At 39.8% G+C, this 20,042-nt stretch overlaps 1 protein-coding gene across 1 annotated transcript in view; it reads left to right on the plus strand.

Moving 5' to 3' along the window:
- The window catches only part of LOC144684851 (low-density lipoprotein receptor-related protein 5-like), a 226,903-nt gene that overhangs the window by 122,717 nt on the left and 84,144 nt on the right, over positions 1-20,042 (plus strand). The window contains exons 5-7 of the mRNA XM_078549165.1: positions 4,967-5,098; positions 14,236-14,632; positions 14,919-15,090. Of these exons, the coding sequence (XP_078405291.1) occupies positions 4,967-5,098; positions 14,236-14,632; positions 14,919-15,090 (701 nt within the window). The remainder of the gene's footprint in view (positions 1-4,966; positions 5,099-14,235; positions 14,633-14,918; positions 15,091-20,042) is intronic.

Consider the following 20,042-nt stretch of genomic DNA (forward strand, 5'->3'; position numbering starts at 1 on the left):
TTTATCGGCCTTCAATCTCATCAATTTCCACAACGCCATTTCCCTACTTATACTGATTTCTTTCAGTTCCTCCCTCTCATTAAACCCTGTGTTCCCCAACATTTCTGGTATGTTATTTGTGTCCTCCTTTGTGAAGACAGAACCAAAGTACGTATTTAGTTGGCCAGCCATTTCTTTGTTCCCCATTATAAATTCCCCTGTTTCTGACTGTAAGGGACCTTGTCAGATATCAAAGGATATTTGTCTTCACCAATCTTTTTCTCTTCACATACCTATAGAAACTTTGACAGTCAGTTTTTATGTTCCCTGCATGCTTACTCTCGTACTCCATTTTCCCCTTCTTAATCAAATCCCTTGGTCCTGCTTTGCTGAATTCTAAACTGCTCCCAATGCTCAGGTCTGTTGTTCTTTTCTGGCCAATTTGTATGCCTCTTCCTTGGATCTAATACTATCTCTAATTTCCCTTGTAAGCCATGGTTTGGCCACCTTTCCTGTTTTACTTTTGCACCAGACAGGAATAAACAACTGTTGCAGTTCACCCATGCACTCTTTGAGCGTTTGGCATTGCCTATCCACCGTCATCCCTTTAAGTAACGTTTCCCAATCCATCATAGCCAACTCACGCCTCATACCTTTGTAGTTTCCTCTATTAAGATTCACTTTGTAGTTACAATACCTCAAGAAAGAACTGTGTAATTGTAATAACGTTGATTTAGCACAGCATGACTGAGGTGTGCACTCTACTGGATGCCCTCTTCACTTGTCTGTTTTTGTTATTGCATGATTGTCAGATGTTTCCATGTTTCTAACTTGATTATTCAGTTTGTGTGTGAATTTTATGATTTTTTTAAATGTAAGTTATACTGCAATTCAGCCTTTGGGCTAGGAATGTGTTTCTTGAATAAAATATCATTGTTAAAATACCATTACTAATTATCTGAACAGGCAGAGTAGAGGAAAGGAGAGGCCCATATCAAAAATTGGGACCAGTTAAGTTAGCCATTTGCTGAGCCATACTCAGCAAGAAATGTTACAAATTTGTTATGGGGAATCTGTACCGAGTTAGACAGTGATAAGAAACAAAAACAAAAATAGCTGGAAAAACTCAGCAGGTCTAACGGCATCTATGGAGAGGAAGACAGAGTTAGCGTTTCGAGTCCGTATGACTCTTCATCAGAACTAAAGAGAAATAGAAATGTGGTGAAATATAAGCTGTTTAAGTGGGGTGGGACAGGTGGAGCTGGATGGAGGGCCAGTGATAGATGGAGGCAAAGGAGAGATTGACAAAGATGTCATAAACAAAAGGTCAAAGGGGTGCTGACAGTGGTGATATTAGCTAAAGGATGTGCTAATGTTGACATTAAGGGTAGAAAGCAGAATGAGCAAGTGACAGATGGCCCTAGTGAGGATGGGGTGGGGGGAAGAGATCGAAATAGGCTATAAGGTGGAGATAAAACAATAGATGGAAATAAATTTTAAAAATAACAATAGAAATAGGTGGGAAAAGAAAACTATATATATAAAAAATATATAATAATTATTAGAGAAAAGAGGATCAAAAAGTGGGTGAGGATGGAGGAGAGAGTTCATGATCTGAAGTTGTTGAACTCAATGTTAAGTCCGGAAGGCTGTAAAGTGCCTAATCAGAAGATGAGGTGCTGTTCCTCCAGTTTGCTTTGAGCTTCACTGGAACATTGCAGCAAGCCAAGGACAGACATGTAGGCATGAGAGCAGGGTGATCTGTTGAAATGGCAAGCGACAGGAAGGCCTGGGTTATGCTTGCGGACAGACCGAAGGTGTTCCGCAAAGCGGTCACCCAGGCTGCGTTTGGTCTCTCCAATGTAGAGGAGACCACATTGGGAGCAACGAATGCAGTAGACTAAATTGAGGGAAGTGCAAATTTCTATTGTTATTTTTAAAATTTATTTCCATCTATTGTTTTATCTCCACCTTATAGCCTATTTCGATCCCTTCCCCCCACCCCACCCCCACTAGGGCCATCTGTCACTTGCTCATCCTGCTTTCTACCCTTAATGTCAACATTAGCACATCCTTTAGCTAATATCACCGCCGTCAACACCCCTTTGACCTTTTGTTTATGACATCTTTGCCAATCTCTCCTTTGCTTCCATCTATCACTGGCTCTCTATCCAGCTCCACCTGTCCCACCCACCTTAAACAGCTTATATTTCACCATATTTCTATTTCTCTTTAGTTCTGATGAAGAGTCATACGGACTCGAAACATTAACTCTGTCTTCCTCTCCATAGATGCTGTCAGACCTGCTGAGTTTTTCCAGCTATTTTTGTTTTTGTTTCAGATTTCCAGCATCCGCAGAATTTTGCTTTTATCTTAGACAGTGATAAGGCTGGCCTCAACACTCCGGATGAGGGAAAGTGAGAAGTTAGCCAAGATTTCCATTACTGATCACTAACAAACTTGGAACGTGTCTGTTTTTTTTTTTAATTCCTTCATGGGATGTGGACTTCGCTGGCTGGGCCAGCATTTATTGCCCATCCCTAGTTGCCCTTGAGAAGGTGGTGGTGAGCTGCTTTCTTGAACCGCTGCAGTCCATGTGGTGTGGGTACACCCACAGTGCTGTAGGAAGGGAGTTCCAGGATTTTGACCAGGTGACAGTGAAGGAACGGCAATATATTTCCGAGTCAGGATGGTGAGTGACTTGGAGGGGAATTTCTAGCAGGTGGTGTTCCCATCTCCCTGCTGCCCTTGTTCTTCTAGATGGCAGTGGTCGTGGATTTGGAAGGTGCTGTCGAAGAGCCTTGGTGAATTCCTGCAGTGCATCTTGTAGATGGTACGCACTGCTGCTACAGTGTGTCGGTGGTGGAGGGAGTGAATGTTTGTGGATGTGGTGCCAATCAAATGGTCTGCTTTGTCCTGGAAGGTGTCAAGCTTCTTGAGTGTTGTGGGAGCTGCACTCATCCAGTCAAGTGGGCAGTGTTCCATCACACTCCTGACTTGTGCCTTGTAGATGGTGGACAGGCTTTGGGGAGTCAGGAGGTGGGTTACTTGTCACGCTATTCCTAGCCCCTGACCTTCTCTTGTAGCCACAGTATTTATACGGGTAGTTCAGTTTCTGGTCAATGGTGACTCCCAGGATGTTGATAGTGGGGGATTCCGTGATAGCCATGCCATTGAACATCAAGGGGCGTTGGTTGGATTCTCTCTTGTTGAAGATGGTCATTGCCTGACACTTGTATGGTGCGACTGTTACTTGCCACTTGTCAGCCCAACCCTGGATATTGCCCAAGTCTTGCTGCATTTGGACATAGACTGCTTCAGTGTCTGTTGAGTTGCGAATGGTGCTAAACATTGTGCAATCATCAGTGAACGTACCCACTTCTGATCTTATGTTGGAAGGAAGGTCATTGATGAAGATGGTTGTGCCGAGGACTACCCTGAGGAGCTCCTGCAGTGATGTCCTGGAGGTGAGGTGACTGACCTCCAACAACCACAACCATCTTCCTTTGTGCTAGGTCTGACTCCAATCAGTGGAGGGTTTTCCCCCTGGTTCTCATTGACTCCAGTTTTGCTAGGGCTTCTTCATGCCACACTCTGTCAAATGCTGCCTTGATGTCAAGGGCAGTCACTCTCACTTCATCTTGGGTGTTCAGCTCTTTTGTCCATGTTTGAACCAAGGCTGTAACAAGGTTAGGAGCTGAGTGGCCCTGGCGGAACCCAACTGGGTATCAGTGAGCAGGTTATTGCTAAGCAAGTGCTGCTTGATAGCACTGTTGATGACCCCTTCCATTACTGATGATCGAGAGTAGACTGATGGGGCAGTAATTGGCTGGGTTGGATTTGTCCTGCTTTTTGTGTACAGGACATACCTGGGCAATTTTCCATCTAGCTGGGTAGATGCCAGCGTTGTAGCTGTACTGGAACAGCTTAGCTAGGAGCGCGGCAAGTTCTGGAGCACAAGTCTTCAGTACTATTGTTGGAATATTGTCAGGGCCCATAACCTTTGCAGTATCCTGTGCCTTCAGCCATTTCTTGATATCACGTGGAGTGAATCCAATTGGCTAAAAACTGGCATCTGATGCTGGGGACCTCCAGAAGAGGCCAAGATCGATCATCCACTCGGCACTCCTGGTTAAAGGTTGTAGCAAATGCTTCAGCCTTTTGCACTGATTTGCTGGGCTCCTCCATCATTGAGGATTGGGGTGGTTTGTGGAGCCGCCTCCTCCAGTGAGTTTTTTAACTGTCCACCACCACACCAGGACTGTGTATGGCTAGGATGGGGTTTAGGTATTATGCAGCACAGTTTTTAATAGTCTGTTTACACTTTTTCGCAATTAACTTATCCACTCATAAAAAGACCAGGAATGAGAGGGGACAGATTTAAAGCAATTTGCAAAAGAAGCAAATGTGACGTGAGAAAAAACTTTTTCACACAACGAGTGGTTTGGGTCTGGAATGCACTGCCTGGAAGTGTGGCGGAGGCAGGTTCAATCGAGGCATTCAAGAGAGCATTAGATGATTATTTGAATGGAAACAATGTGCAGGGGTACAGGGAAAAGGCAGGGCAATGGCACTAGGTCATAATGCTCGTTTGGAGAGCTGCTGCAGATATGATGAGCCAAATGGCCTCCTGTGCTATTAGAATTCTGAGATTCTGTGAACAGCCACTTGTTTATGATAAAGGAGGCAGTCACTGAACACAGACCAGGAGTTAAAAGCTTGACGGATTTGTTTTTTTGTCTTCTCTAACCCAGGGCTCCCAAGCCAAGTACAGTGTCCTTGTCACTATCATACATCTGCAAAGAGTCAGTGTCTTCGATAAAGGAGAGGAAGTGGGAAATTGGTGGAAAAGGGAAAAATAGTCACAATTTTGGGCAGGAGATGTATATTTGAATTATATTAACCTGGGTGTTAAGACAGTTTGTTGAACATCATTTTGTTACTGAGAAGGATATTCACTTTTACCCTTTTCACCTATCCTATGCAGTTCACATCCCATGTGATGAAAGTAATGGAGGATGTTCTCACTTATGCCTGCTTTCCCCAAAAGAACCATTCTTCAGATGTGCCTGCCCAACTGGTGTCCAGCTAGAAAAAGATGGAAAGATTTGTAAAAAAGGTAAGAAATCCTATTGATAAGGCCAACTTAATTTTTGTAGTTTTAGGAGAAAAGTGGTGAGCATGCTTTCACTGATTTGAATTGTGCTTGGATGGAACAAGTCTTTGGAAATTTTGTGGCCATCGTCTAAGACTTGTTTTTGGTTTTATTATTTTTAACCTGATACCTTTCTCACCAAACGGTTAAGCATAGGACCTAATTTCTAAAAGGGGAAAAGTGAAGTTTTTCATTAGTAGCTATTAAGTACATCATTTTAGTAAAACTACTAATTTCAAGCTTTTTTTTTTAGTGAAGGTTCTAAAAATAAAACAACTTCTGTAAAATAATTTCTCCAATCTCAAATAGATTGCTTGCAGTGAGATTTTTCATACCTGTACTTTAGTCCTCATGTTTGCACTATTACCTTCTTCCAGCATTCAACTCAGTATTCTCCCTCTAGTTTTATAATTTATTTTTCCACTCCCTTCTTCTTTGATATATTTGCAATATAAAACTGTAACTTCAAAACATTAATGTATAAATTAGCAGAAATGGTTTAACAAATTCATCAAGCATCTATTGTGGGCGTTCTACAGTTTTATTTTCAGGTGTAATCTAACTTTATTCTGATTATTGAATTTCAATTTTTCATGTTTTGATCATTTCTACAAACATATTCAAATTGATACCTTTAACAGGCTTAAAATTGATATTGCATATTTCATTGACATCCTTATTATTTTAGGATTATTATTTTAAATTTACACCTTTAGCGCTATACATTTTGACTAAAAATACACTCCAGTTTACATGTGGAATACTTGAATAGTATTGCCAAGCTGGCCTGCATGTAGCGATTGCTGTAGTTTTTTTTGAAGTTGCCCTTTCCTGTGTTACAGTATGAGATTTAATTAAACGGTTGTAATATCAAATCCCTTCGCAAAAGTTTGCATTAATAATAATAAGAAAGGAAGTTTATGGCAAGGTTTTCCAGAATAGCGGTTTTATTTTTGTTTTCTATATTGGAGCTTAGAAATGGACAAAGGTTGTACCTTTAACAACAATTTTCAAGTGTGAAGACAAAGACTCCATATTTTCATACAAGGCAAGAAATATCATGTTTCTGTTTTGAAGTTAAAAGAAGGATGAATCGTCTTGCTCATCTACATCCTATTTGTATTTATCCATCTGAGTACCTTACAATAAGGATAGCGTGAATGTCAAGTATGGGAAAAGGGGGAGGTGCTTCAATGAGCAACTGACAAAGAGAAGAGAATTTTGGAGGTAGGGTGGAAAGTGGAAGAAACTGCATATAGGTTTGATGCTGGTAGGACCATAATGGCTGAATGATTAGTCGCAAGTAGTGTAGTGGAAGGAGTAAGTGATGAGTCGACACCTCTTTATCTTGTGAATATAACCATTGAGCCTTTGACAATGGAGATCACAGAAACTATAGCTTCTCTACACCAGTGTCAACAAACTCGCTCACATAATCCTTTTTTGAGAACCTGGGCTCACAGCCTGTGGGCAGAATTTTACGGCCCCATTTCGGTGGGGACGGAGCCGTAAAATGCGGTGAGACATTCTAAACTTCTTTGGCTTCGGCGGGAACGTAAAACCCCACTGCCGTAAAATTTTGCCCTGTGAGTGAGTTTGTTGACACAGGTGCAGAAAAGATTGACAGCTTCATGATACTATAACTTTTTAAAATTAATTCACGGGATGTGGGCATCGCTGGCTGGGCCAGCGTTTATTGCCCATCCCTAATTGCCTTTGGGAAAGTGGTGGTGAGCTGCCTTATTGAACCGTTGCAGTCCCATGTGGTGTAGGTACATCCACTGTGCTGTTAGGTAGGGAATTCCAGGATTTTGACCCAGCGACAGTGAAGGAACGGCGATATATTTCCAAGTCAGGTTGGTGAGTGGCTTGGATGGGATCTTGCGGTGATGGTGTTCCCATGTGTCTGCTGCCCTTGTCCTTCTAGATGGTAGCGGTCGTGGGTTTGAAAGGTGCTCTCTAAGGAATCTTGGTGAGTTCCTGCTATTTTTTCTCTGATCTCTTTTATAAATGGTCCAATGTTTATTTGTACAAAATGACAAGGTGTCAAGTTCTTAAAGCTTTTGTTAGTGACACTTTAAAGGTCTGGTTGATTGACAAATTTGTGTAGGATTGTAACAGTAGTTTTTTAAATGAATGGGTGTTTTTGAAGTAGTTTCACTCATGCCATTGTTACTATAGGGTTCATTGGTTCTGTACAGAATATATACCAGGTAAATGGGCATGGAAATGGCATGAGTTGCACGGAGGGTATGAGGGCCATTCGGCGTAGGTGGGGACATGAATTGGCATGGAGGGTATGAGGGGCCATTGGGGGTAGGTGGGGGCATAAGTTGGCATGGGATGGTGTGTGAGTGTGAGGGGTGAGGTCTAAAGAGCTTAAAATATAAGCAAACAACTGGGACATAGTCTTACTCTTTTAAGTAGCTTGCCTTGGCTACCTCTGTGGTCACCTCTGATCTGTTTCTGGAGGTGGTGGACCTGACTGCACCCTGCACCTGCTCTCCCGGAGTGAAAATTGGGTCTGATGGCACACTTGCTACCAAGGCGGGTTTGCCAAGTCGGGAAATTTCCCAACTCGAGCTGCCCGTCTCTAATGAAAACCTGGCTCTCTGACTCTATGGGCTGGATTTTCCAGCCTCACCCGCCACCCGGATCCTCCCTTCCTGCCGAAAGTCAATGGACTTTTGTCTGGGCTGCCAAATCTTCCGCGGTGAGTCTTGCCATGACGGAGCAGGAAAATCCCAGCCTAATAGGCTCAACTATGAGGGCAATTGCCACGTAACGGGCTTAATTTGGATCCATTGAGTTTTTTTTAGTCATGGGACTACCAAGAGGCCAAATTTATGGGTATTCATAAAAATGTTACACAAATTTAAAATAAAATCTTTGTAAAGGAGCTAGAAATTCAAATTTCCGAAATGAATAGTTTGAGCAGGCCCATGAACCACCAACACAAATGATGAATTCTTGCATGCTACTTAAGAGTTCAGTCACAACCAACATGCTTTATACTTTTGGAAAGTTAATCAAATATTTACAAGTGTATTTTAATACAGACTTAAAGGAAAACTCAAACCATGTCTGTGAGCCCTCCTGAAGCAACTGACAGCTTTTTAAAAAAATATTTAATTCTCCAATAGGCCCTAAGTAGCAAGGTGAATGCAGCTATCAATGCATTCCCATGCAATGGCATAGGTGTACTGGATACAAAGTCTAAAAGTTCAGATTTCAGTCCTGCATCAATTTCAGATTGAATTCAATTGCAAGGTTACACCACCTATGCAAGTCAACAACAACTTGCATTTATATAGTGCCTATAGAAAAATGACCAAGGTGCTTCACAGAGACTTAAATCTTCAAATGGACTAAACATGAATGTAATCAAACAACAACCTTTACTTTTTAAATTATACTCAGATAATTTTACACCATTTTAGATTTTAGCACCTTCCCTCAAAGAATATTGAAGAATCACCCTAAGTCACTCCCATATTTATGCAATTAGTTCTAAACCAGCTTTGGTGAAAATCTGAAAACAGTTCGACTGCCAGTGTTCTAGGCAGAGTGCTTGAGTTACACAAAAACAAGGGAAAAGTATACTTGGAGAAAGGTTGAAAAAAGAAATGTTGTTCTCACCTTCCTTTCTATATTTAAAAATCTTGTGATAACAATAGTTCTTTTGTCTTTGTGGTGCTTTAAGTTCAAAATGTTGCATGTTCTTTCTATTTGTGAGTTAAATATCCTAATAAAAGATCAACATTGTTTGAAAACAAGCATTCATTATAATGAATGGTGGTTGTTGAGACTCAAACTTATTGGTGCATCCACAGTCTTGAAACACTTAGCCTGCCTAATGAAAAGTGCCAACATTGTGCATTCACTCTGTAACCTTAACAGCTTCCTGGCACATTAGTTGTAAATTAAAACTAAGGCACAGATTGTAAAATAAACAACCCCTTCTCAACGCACGCATCACATCAGGTCCAAGCATAGCACGTATGAAAGCTGGAAATTAGTGCCATTCAGGCAATAAGTATTACAATGTTGACGTTCTTTCCTGCATTTAAAAGACAGGAAGAATAGCTTTGGAACCATGTTGTTCACGGCCTGTTTCATTACACAGTTAGTGAGTGGAAAGGACAAGAGTTCCCAGCGGCGTTGACTGAGAATTTGGATGAAACAATGACACATTGTACTAATCTGATTAGCAGAAAGACAAACGGGACAGGAATAGCAAGGAGCTCTGGCAGGGCTTGGGGGAACTGAGGCTGCGCTTTACATTTGTTTGCATTAGTTTGATAAATTGGCACATTTGTTACTATGTTATAAACGGTCTTGTCACCTGTCAAATGTGAAGTGGTGCAGAGGAGGATGAAAAAGCATCTTTGTCAACTTGTGGGATGTTCTCCCATTTTTCTTGTCACTCCGGACTGAAATTTTACAAATGTAATTTAACTGGCATTTCAGCACTGAAGCATGACTATTAATAATGCAACTCCAATCAATAACCATTTAAATGATGTTTACAAGCTGCATTTCAAAACTAATTAAAGTAAAATTGGCAGCTTGCACTGATTTATTTTGTACACTCCAGTCTCTCATGTAAAATTCACTCCTAAAAGCAATCAAATAAAATAGCAAAAAAAATTAGCACAGTGTCATTTTCAAAATATTAGGAATTCTAAACAGGCTTCTTATTTCCTTGAATATTATCTTTCACAGCATTTGAAATAATACTTCTCTGCTGTACAAGTGATTATTTCTTCTGTCAATTTTAAACGCGGATAAATTTTTGTAATTATGTAAGGAGTCCTAGATTATGAATCTGTAAAATTATCTGAGTATAATTTAAAAAATAAAGGATTGTTGTTTGATTACATTCATGGTTAGTCCATTTAAAGGTCTCTCTGAAACACCCTGGTCATTTTTCTATAGGCACTATATAAATGTAAGTTGTTGTTGACCTGCGTAGGTGGTATAACCTTGCAATTGAATTCAATCTGAAATTGATGCAGGACTGAAATCTGAACTTTTAGACTTTGTATCCAGCACCTCCATGCCATTGCATAGGAATGCATTGATAGCTGCATTCACCTTACTTCTTAGGGCCTATTAGAGAATTAAATTTCTTTTTTTTAAAGCTGTCAGTTGCTTCAGGAGGGCTCTTGAAAAATTTTGAGTTTTCCTTTAAGTCTGTATTAAAATACACTTGTCAATATTTGGTTAGCTTTCCAAAGTATAAAGCATGTTGGTTGTGACTGAACTCTTAAGTAGCATGCAAGAATTTATCATTTGTAGTGGTGGTGGATCATGGGCCTGCTCAAACTATTCGTTTTGGGAATTTGAATTTCTGCTCCTTTACAAAGATTTTATTTTAAATTTGTGTAACATTTCTATGAATACCCATAAATTTGGCCTCTTGTAGATGTTCAGCTCACAATACTCCCTTTCTTTAGGTAGAGAGCAGAACAGCCTAGTTTGTATCATCCATTACCGTAATTCCAAGATTGAATAAAAGGAATTTAATCTCGGGGAAAAAACAGTTGTTTATCCTCTGTCCTTACATCTGCCACTCCTCTCTACCCCACCCTGACTAGTTCCCCTTTTCAGTATACACCGCCATACACCAGCTGAGGCATTGAAAATACTCCTGTATCTGGGTACCAGTTGAGCAGAGTATAAATAAGGACACCTGGATAGGAATCCATGCTCCCTGATAATTTTGTAGCTAAAGTTTATTTGGATAGATTGACAGCATGATAGGAATAATTGTGTCATTATAAATCAACAATTGCATCACTAATTAATAACACTTTAAATAGGGGAAAGTTTGATGGCATAGCACATTAAAGCTCCAACTCACTGACATTATCGATTCACACCTATGATTTCCCCACATGTTAAACTCCTGATTGAACTGCACTATCGCTGGATGATGCTGAACGGAGACTAAGCACTTGCTGAGAAGGGAAGGGGGGAATTTGGCGACCTAATTTCACAGGCTGTTCTTGCATATTTTCCTCTACCCACCTAAGGAGAGCCTTTGTTAGGGGCTTGGAAGCAATTTGCCAAGCCTTCTTCTTACCTAGAGCAAATGAATATCAATAGAAGATTGTGGCTTGAATTCATGCTGTGCATCATTACTGAAGTACATGTTCGTATGAAAGTGTTCCCTGAAAGGCATTAGCCCTTTTAATATGAATAGGTAACACCTTGTTAAAATAATATTGTTGAGTTTTCATACAAATGCATCAATATGTTCTTACTGTCACCTATCAAGTAAAGATATTATATTTACAATGGAATTGAAAGTATGTCTGTATAAACATCAAGAATTTAACATTGAAGGGAAAACCCAATAAACAGTTTTGAGTTTTGACTTGCTTTTTGAATTAATAGTGAGAGTGTTAGAATGTTTCGTCTAAAAAAAAACTATGCTTGGTGTATTATAAATTAAAAGGTTTTTGAATTCTTTGCAATGTCTGTAGTCAAATAGTCTGGTACCTTTTAAACCTATGTGACCTCAATTTAAATATTTAGAGTGCAGAGCAGAGCTTTGTTCTTCCGCTCCATTTAAATTTCTGTCAGGAAAGAGGTCTGTGCAATTTTGTATCAGTGCCGGCACTGATACCTCTCCTAAGCAGGACAATTAGATTTCCAGCCAGTCAGGAGCCAAGCAATATAAACACAATTTTGACAGATGAAAAAGTGAGCTTCAGTTACTAGTCTTCGATTGGAAGTTGCAGTATAAATGCTTCCTGCGACCATAGATTAAGGCTGGTAGCCTTTTACTTTTGCTTGTCTGATTAAAGTGTAACAGTTGTGCTGTGCCTGAAATTTTCTGATTATGCACAGCCAGTTATTTTCCATTCAAACTGGCAGTAATAGCTTCACATGAGATTATGTAAAACTCATCTATGTATCCTTAACTGCACCTTGAAATAAATGTTTTCATGTCAAATTCCATATATAGAAATATATACAAAAATAGAATGTACAAAAGCTGTGACATCATTTCTGGGTTCTGATATAAACATAAGATTTTTCCTGGTATGACCAAATTGGAACTCCATGATTGAGTTGCAGCTTTATCTTTGTGACCATCTATTAAACTGCGTATCACTGCCCTTTCTTGGAAAGTTGAATTTTTTAAGACGATCCTAAAGTGATTAATGCTCTTTCTGATTGTTGTCTAAGCAAATAGTCTTTCATGCTTATAACTATATACATTTTTTAAACATATGCCACTGTGTTGCACATTTTTAATGAGCAAAGACAGTAGTTCAGTTGGGAAAACGCTAGATTAATTGGCAAGCATGTCTCAGTGGTTGCACTCTCACAAAACAAATTATCTGGTCATTTATCTCATTGCTGTTTGTGGGGCTTTTGAGCATGAAATGGCTGTTGTATCTTCCTACATTGCAACAATGATTACTATTTAGCTAAGTGCTTCATTGGCTGTGAAACACTTTGGGACATCCAAAGATCTTGAAAGATGCTGTATAAATGCACATTTGTTCATTCTTACCAAGAAAGCATACTTGCTTGTACAGGTGTTAAGAAATTGCTGCCTTAAAACCAAATAATGGTAATAAACAGGAGTGGATTATCACTGTTTCACAGCATAGCAAGTATTCTGCATTACTATCATGCTGTGTGTATGTTTTTGAGTTTTGCAATTCTTCAAAATCACCTTAATGCCTCCAGCAGGCTGGTAGAACATTCAACTGAATAATTATTGCTTAAGAAAATCACTTTAATCTTTTTCCAGTGAACTAAGTAATTGTCATGATGAAAGAGCACTAGGTGTGAATGTTCATGCTGATGTGTGACATGCTTAGGCATAGAGCATTACAGTTTCACAATGTAGGTGATTTATTCTTCACAACTTTTGATCAAATGTTATTTTTGGAATGATGAATTCAAATAAAACTTTGTATCACTTGAACTTCATTTGTGAAAGGGGATTCAATATATAAAAGGCAGATAACTGATGCTAGGATAACAAAATTACAATCTGTTGAATAAACTTTGGCATAAAAACTATAATCTTAAATGTCTTAATGACGAAATCTCAACCTCTGTACCCTTTTTAGAAACTAAATGATTGAAAATGAGGATTTTGGTTCTGCTTATTTGTCTGCAAATATTTATATTAAGCAATAAATGATGATTGACTTATCTGGACAAACAGACTAAAACTTTTTTTAAAAAAAAACAGAAAATGCTGGAAATACTCAACAGGCTAGGCAATATCTGTGATTAGAGAAACAGTTGAGTTGATGACATTTCATCAGAACTGGAAAATGTTAGCGATGTAACCATTTTTAACTAGCTACAGAGACAGGGAAAAGTTAGAGGGTAGGGGGAAGAACAAAAGAGATCTGGGGATATGGTCTGGATAGAGGTCTATCCAAAGAGGTCTGGGATATGATAGAAGGAAGCAGTAATTAAATGACAAACGTGATGATACTGTAAGACAAAAAGCAGTAATGGGGCAAGTAAAGAAATAAAAGATCCATCTACAGAAGGGGTAAATAGGAATAGCAGAATCATCACCTGCAGCTGCTGTCTGAAACGCTGGGGGCAGAGGTTATAATCTGAAATTGTTGACCTCAAGTATGGAGTCTGGAAGGCTAAGTACTTTTTAACCAAAATTGATGGTGTGTGTGTGTGGTTCCATGAATTTGTAATTTCAGTTTTTTATACTAATCCAGATCTAGCAGGTCCTTTTAATCAATCTAATTAGGTGATAGCTACTCACTTTTAAACAAGGATATATGCTGAACCAAGAGAAACAAAATAAAGGTTGATGGTCATTTTTTAAAAAAAAATTTTAAATGATACATGAAATCTCTGTTATAAGGTATGTCATTATAAAATGCTTTCCCCTGTTTATATTCATTGCCATTCAACCTAGGGATGAATGTGTCTGTAGTTATTTTCCTGTTTTGTTTGGAGTGGAGGACAAAACATAGTTAATCTTCTTTGGTTTTCACTGTATAAATGGTCAAGATTCACAGCTGAATATATTTTGCCTGCCAATTGTTATGTTTAGAGGCAACCTTAGAACAAACATTTATTCTATCCTACAATAGGTGCTGAAGAGGTCTTGCTGCTTGCAAGAAGAACAGACCTACGACGTATCTCCTTGGACATGCCAGATTTCACAGATGTTATTCTTCAGCTCGATGATATTCGACATGCAATAGCAGTAGACTATGATCCAGTGGAGGGATATATTTACTGGACTGATGATGAAGTTAGAGCTATTCGTCGTGCATTTCTGGATGGCTCAGGAGCCCAGACATTGGTGACCACAGAAATTAACCATCCTGATGGAATAGCTGTTGATTGGATAGCACGAAATCTTTATTGGACTGATACAGGAGCTGACCGCATTGAAGTGACCCGGCTTAATGGGACATCTAGAAAAATACTGATAGCAGAAGGTCTTGATGAACCTCGAGCAATTGTCCTTAATCCAGTGACTGGGTATGTGCACAAGGGTTTTTGGTGTGAACACTATTTAAATATTAATTCAGGATAAAAAATATAATGGTATAAATGTCTTTTGCATGCTATGTTTTAAAGTATACAGGTGGTAAAGTTGTTTGCTGTTTTTAAGTACCAACTATTGAGAAATTGATCTATTGACAAAAAAGTCGTCATCAAAATTCCTGGAACATTATTGCGAAGAAAGCAGTGATTTGTATTGTTGCTTTGAGTTTATTTAAACAAAAATCAAGGACAATAATTAACTTTATCAATGTTTTTACAGCTATATGTACTGGACAGATTGGGGTGAAAACCCGAAGATAGAACGTGCAAACCTGGATGGCTCTGACCGAATAATTCTGGTAAACACCTCTCTGGGTTGGCCCAATGGCTTGGCATTGGACTATGCTGAAAACAAACTTTATTGGGGTGATGCCAAAACAGACAAAATTGAAGTAAGTTCTGAAAGGAAACTTGAGCTGGTGATATGGCACTGTTAGCAGAAACCTAAACCGGGAGATTAGAATATATTTGGAGCCCTGAGTGAAGCAGTGGTATACTGTATTGTGTTCAATGTCATTAAATACCTTTCATCCAGCAGACAGAGAAGACATCCTAGATTAATATTAGCTTTCAAAATGAGCTGTACAGGTGGGGCACAAGCTTCACAGTTGAGAATGGTACCAATGCAGGAAGTGATGATGTCACATTAATAACATAGACACTCTGAATGTAATTTAAACTAAGTTCATTATTATATAAAACATTTAGTTGAGGACAATTAGCCCATCTTGTCCTTGTATTCTGTTTCTGTGGATTATACCACCTACACAATTCAAATTTGAAATAGAAAGTGATTGTAATATTTATGTTATATTTCAGTTTTTGGCAGAATGTCAATTGCAATGTTGTCACTTTCAGGTATCCTCATTCAAAGTTTTTTAATTATTGGATGGCTCAATATTTTAATGCAAAAAGGTATTGACAGTTCACGAGACTGTAAAACCTAGCAAAATAACATTACAGGAATGAAGAAACACTATAGGAATAAAGAATAATCATTCAGCTGATTCACTTTACTCATCTACACCAGTTTCAGAATCTAATCATGCTATTCTTGATTGTTTTCTACTCCACATTCTTATCATTGTATTCTTTATTGAATGAAGTGATTGATCTAATTCCTTCATGAATACTTCAACTGCATATGCAGTTTTTTTATTCATCCATGGTATTTGAGCGTTGCTGGCAAGGGCAGCATTTATTGCTCAACCCTAAATGCCCTTGAGAAGGTAGTGGTGAGCTGCCTTCTTGAACTACTGCAGTCCATGTGGTATAGGTACACACACAGTGCTGTTAGGAAGGGAGTTCCAGGATTTTGACGCAGCAAAAGTGAAGGAGCGGTGATATATTTCCAAGTCAGGATGGTGTGAGACTTGGAGGGGAACATGCAGGTGATGATGTTCCCACTGCTGTCCTTGTTCTTCCAGGTGGTAAAGGTCATGGGTTTGGAAGGTGCTGCTGCAGGAGCCTTGGTGAGCTGTAGTGGTATTCTCTGCTGCCACTGTGCACCCACAGTGGAGAGAGATTAAGATGGTGGATGGAGTGCCGATGAAGCAGGATGCTTTGTCTTGGATAGTGCTGAGCTTCTTAAGTGTTATTGGAGCTGCACTCATCCAGGCAAGTCCCTCCTAACGTGCCTTTTAGATGGTGGACAGGCTTTGGGAGTAAGGGTGTGTGTTATTCACCACAGAATTCCCAGCCTCTGACCTACTCTTGTAACCACAGTATTTATATGGCTGGTCCAGTTAAGCTTCTGGTCATAGGTGACCCCAGAATGTTGATAGTAGGGGATTTGTCAATGTTAATGCCATTGAACATCAAGGGGAGATGGTTAAATTGTCTTTCGTTGCAGATATATATTGCTTGGCAATTGTGTGGCATGAATTTTACTTGCCACTTATCAGCCCAAGCCTGAATGTTGTCTGGGTCTTGCTGCATATGGACATGGACTGTTTCAGCATCTGAGGAGTTGCAAATGGTACTGGACACTGTGCAATCATCGGCAAATATCCCCTTTCTGACCTTATTATGGGGAAACGTCATTGATGAAGCAACTGAAGGTGGTTGGGCTTAGAATACTACCCTGAGGAACTCTTGTAGTGATGTCTTGTGATTGAGATGATTGACCTCCAACAACCACAACCATCTTCCTTTATGCCAAGTATGACTCCAACCAGTGGAGAGTAATTTCCCCTTGATTCCCATCGACTCCAGTTTTACTAGGGTTTCTTGATGCCACACTTGCTGAAATTCTGACTTGATGTCAAGGGTAATTACTCTCACCTCCTCTCTGGAGTTCAGCTCATCTATTCATATTTGGACCAAGGCTATAATGAGGTCAGGAGCTGAGTGGCACTGGTGGAACCCAAACTGAGCATTGGTGAGCAGGTTATTCCTGAGTAAGCGCTGCTTGATTGCACTGTCAATGACACCTTCGGTCACTTTGCTGATGATTGAGAGCAGAATGGCCCGAATTAGATTTGACTTGCTTTTTGTGGACAGGGCACGCCTTTGCAATTTTCCACATTGTTAGGTAAGTGCCAGTGTTGTATCTGTACTGGAACCACTTGGCAAGGGGCACGGCTAGTTCTGGAATACAAGTCTTCACTGCTATAGTCAGGATGTTGTCAGAACCCTGTAATCTTTATGGTTTCCAGTGTCTTCAGCTGTTTCTTGAATTAAATTGGCTGAAGACTGGCATCTGTGATGCTGGGGACCTGAAGAGGAAGCTGAGATGGATCATCCACTTGGCACTTCTGACTGAAGGTGGTTGCAAAACTTCATGTGTAAGGTAGCAATATTTGTAGAAACACAAAGATGTCATTGGGACCATCAAACCCGTTTTTTTTTGCATAGATTGGCCTCATGATACCTTTTTATCACATCATCTGTGGAAAACTAAAGAAGTTAAGGAAAACGTCAAACTTAAGGAAAAAGCATACAACTCCGCAAAGATGAGTGGCAGGACAGATGATTGGTCGGAATATAAAGAACGGCAGAGAATGACTAAAAGGTTAACCAGGAGAAAGAAGTTAGAATATGAGAGGAAGCTAGCTAGAAATGTAAAAACGGATAGCAAGAGTTTCTACATGTACTTAAAAAGGAAAAAAGTAAGTAAGTGAGTGTTGGTCCTCCAGAGAGTGACAGTGGGGAGTTAATAATAGATTAGTAGATAATAAGGAAATGGCAGAAGAAATTAACAAATATTTTGCTTCTGTGTTCACCATAGAGGATGCAAAAAACATTCCAGTAATAGCTGCAAATCAGGAGGTGAACAGGAGAAAGGAACTGGGTGAAATTGAAATCACCAGGGAAACGGTACTGAGCAAATTAATGGAGCTGCAGGCTGGCAAGTCTCCGGGTCCCGACCGACTACATCCTAGGGTCTTAAAAAGAGGTGCCTAATGAGGTAGTCGATGCGCTGGTGTTAATTTTCCAAAATTTGCTAGATTCTGGAAAGGCTCGATCAGACTGGAAAGTAGCAAATATAACCCCTCTATTCAAGAAGGGAGGGAGGCAGAAAACAAGAAACTATAGGCCAGTTAGCTTGATGTCTGTCATGGGGAAGTTGTTAGAATCGATCGTTAAGGAGGTTATAGCTGGGCACACAGAAGAGCTCAAGGCAATCGGGAAGAGTTTGTGTGGTTTTGTGAAAGGAAAATCATGTTTAACCAATTTATTGGAGTTTTTTGAAGGAGTAACATGTGCAGTGGATAAAGGGGAGCCTGTAGACGTGCTGTACTTGGGTTTCCAGAAGGCATTAGATAAGGTGCAACATCAAAGGTTATTACGGAAAATAAAAGCGCATGGTGTGAGAGGTAACGTATTAGCATAGATAGAAGATTGGCTGGCTGGCAGAAAGCAGAGAGTATGCATAAATGGCTCTTTTTTGGATTGGCAGGATGTGATGAGTGGAGTCCCACAGGGGTCTGTACTGGGGCCTCAACTTTTTACGATTTAACATCAATGACTTAGATGAGGGGAGTGAAGACATGGTAGCTAAATTTGCAGATGGCACAAAGGTAGGTAGGAAAGTATGTTGTGAAGAAGACATGAGGTTGCAGATGGATATAGATAGGTTGGGTGAGTGGGCAAAGATCTGGCAAATGGAGTTTAATGTGGGAAAATATGCAGCTGTTCACTTTGTCAGGAAGGACAAAAAGCAGAGTATTACTTAAATGGAGAACGGCTGCATAATTCTGAGGCGCAGAGGGATCTAGGTGTTCTAGTATATGAGTCACAGAATGTTAGTATGCAGGTACAGCAAGTAGTTAAGAAGGCTACTGGAATGCTGTCCTTTATTGCGAGAGGGATTGAACATAAAAGTAAGGATGTTATGCTTCAATTATACAGGGCATTGGTGAGACTGCACCTCACTGTGTGCAGTTTTAGTTTCCTTATTTAAGGAAGTGTGTAAATGCATTGGAGGCTGTTCAGAAGAGGTTTGTTAGATTTATACCTGGAATGAGTGGGCTGCCTTATTGGGAAAGGCTGGACAGACTGGGTTTGTTTCCACTGGAGTTTAGAAGAGTGAGCAGTGATTTGATTGAAGTATACAAGACCCTGAAAAGCCTTGACAAGGTGGACGTCGAAAGGATGTTTCCTCTTGTGGGTGATTCCAGAATGAGGGGGCACTGTTTCAAAATTAGAGGTCGCCCTTTTAGGACAGAGATGAGGAGAATTTTTTTTCTCTGAGGGTTGTGTGACTTTGGAACTCTGTCTCAGATGGTGGTGGAGGCGGGGCCATTGAATATCTTGAAGGCAGAGGTAGATAGATTCTTGTTAAGCAAGGGAACCAAAGGTTATTGAGGGTAGATTGGAATGTGGACTTCAAAACACAAGAAATTCAGCCATAATCTTATTGAATGGCAGAGCAGGCTCGAGAGGCTGAATGCTGTACTCCTGTTCCTATTTCTTACGTCTTATGTTCATTCAGCCTTCCTTTCTTCAGAATTGTCACTTGAAACCATTTATGCTGTCTGTCTAGTGACTTCCTTGGTAAGTTACTGCATAGTGGAACAGTTCTGTTTGAATTATCCTCTGATTCCTAACTTCTTAATTATTCATGTCTTCCCATCACTTTTAAGCACCCCATTTGTTTTTTTTTTGCTTAGCCGACCTTTGCTGTCGGTTTTAGAGATTTCTTTACTTTAACTTGAAGACCTCCTCTCCCAATCAATGTATTATTCAACTGTTCTACTTAACACATGCTCCAGCCTATAGTTCCATATTCAGATATTATTTTACAAATATCCACACTATGTCTTTCACTTATTGGCCACATTACCTAAGACAGGGCTGATGTTTATTATATACATTTCTTATGTGGACAATTCCAAGCATG

This window comes from Cetorhinus maximus, chromosome 9, assembly GCF_964194155.1.
Source record: "Cetorhinus maximus chromosome 9, sCetMax3.hap1.1, whole genome shotgun sequence".
Lineage (NCBI taxonomy): Eukaryota > Metazoa > Chordata > Chondrichthyes > Lamniformes > Cetorhinidae > Cetorhinus > Cetorhinus maximus.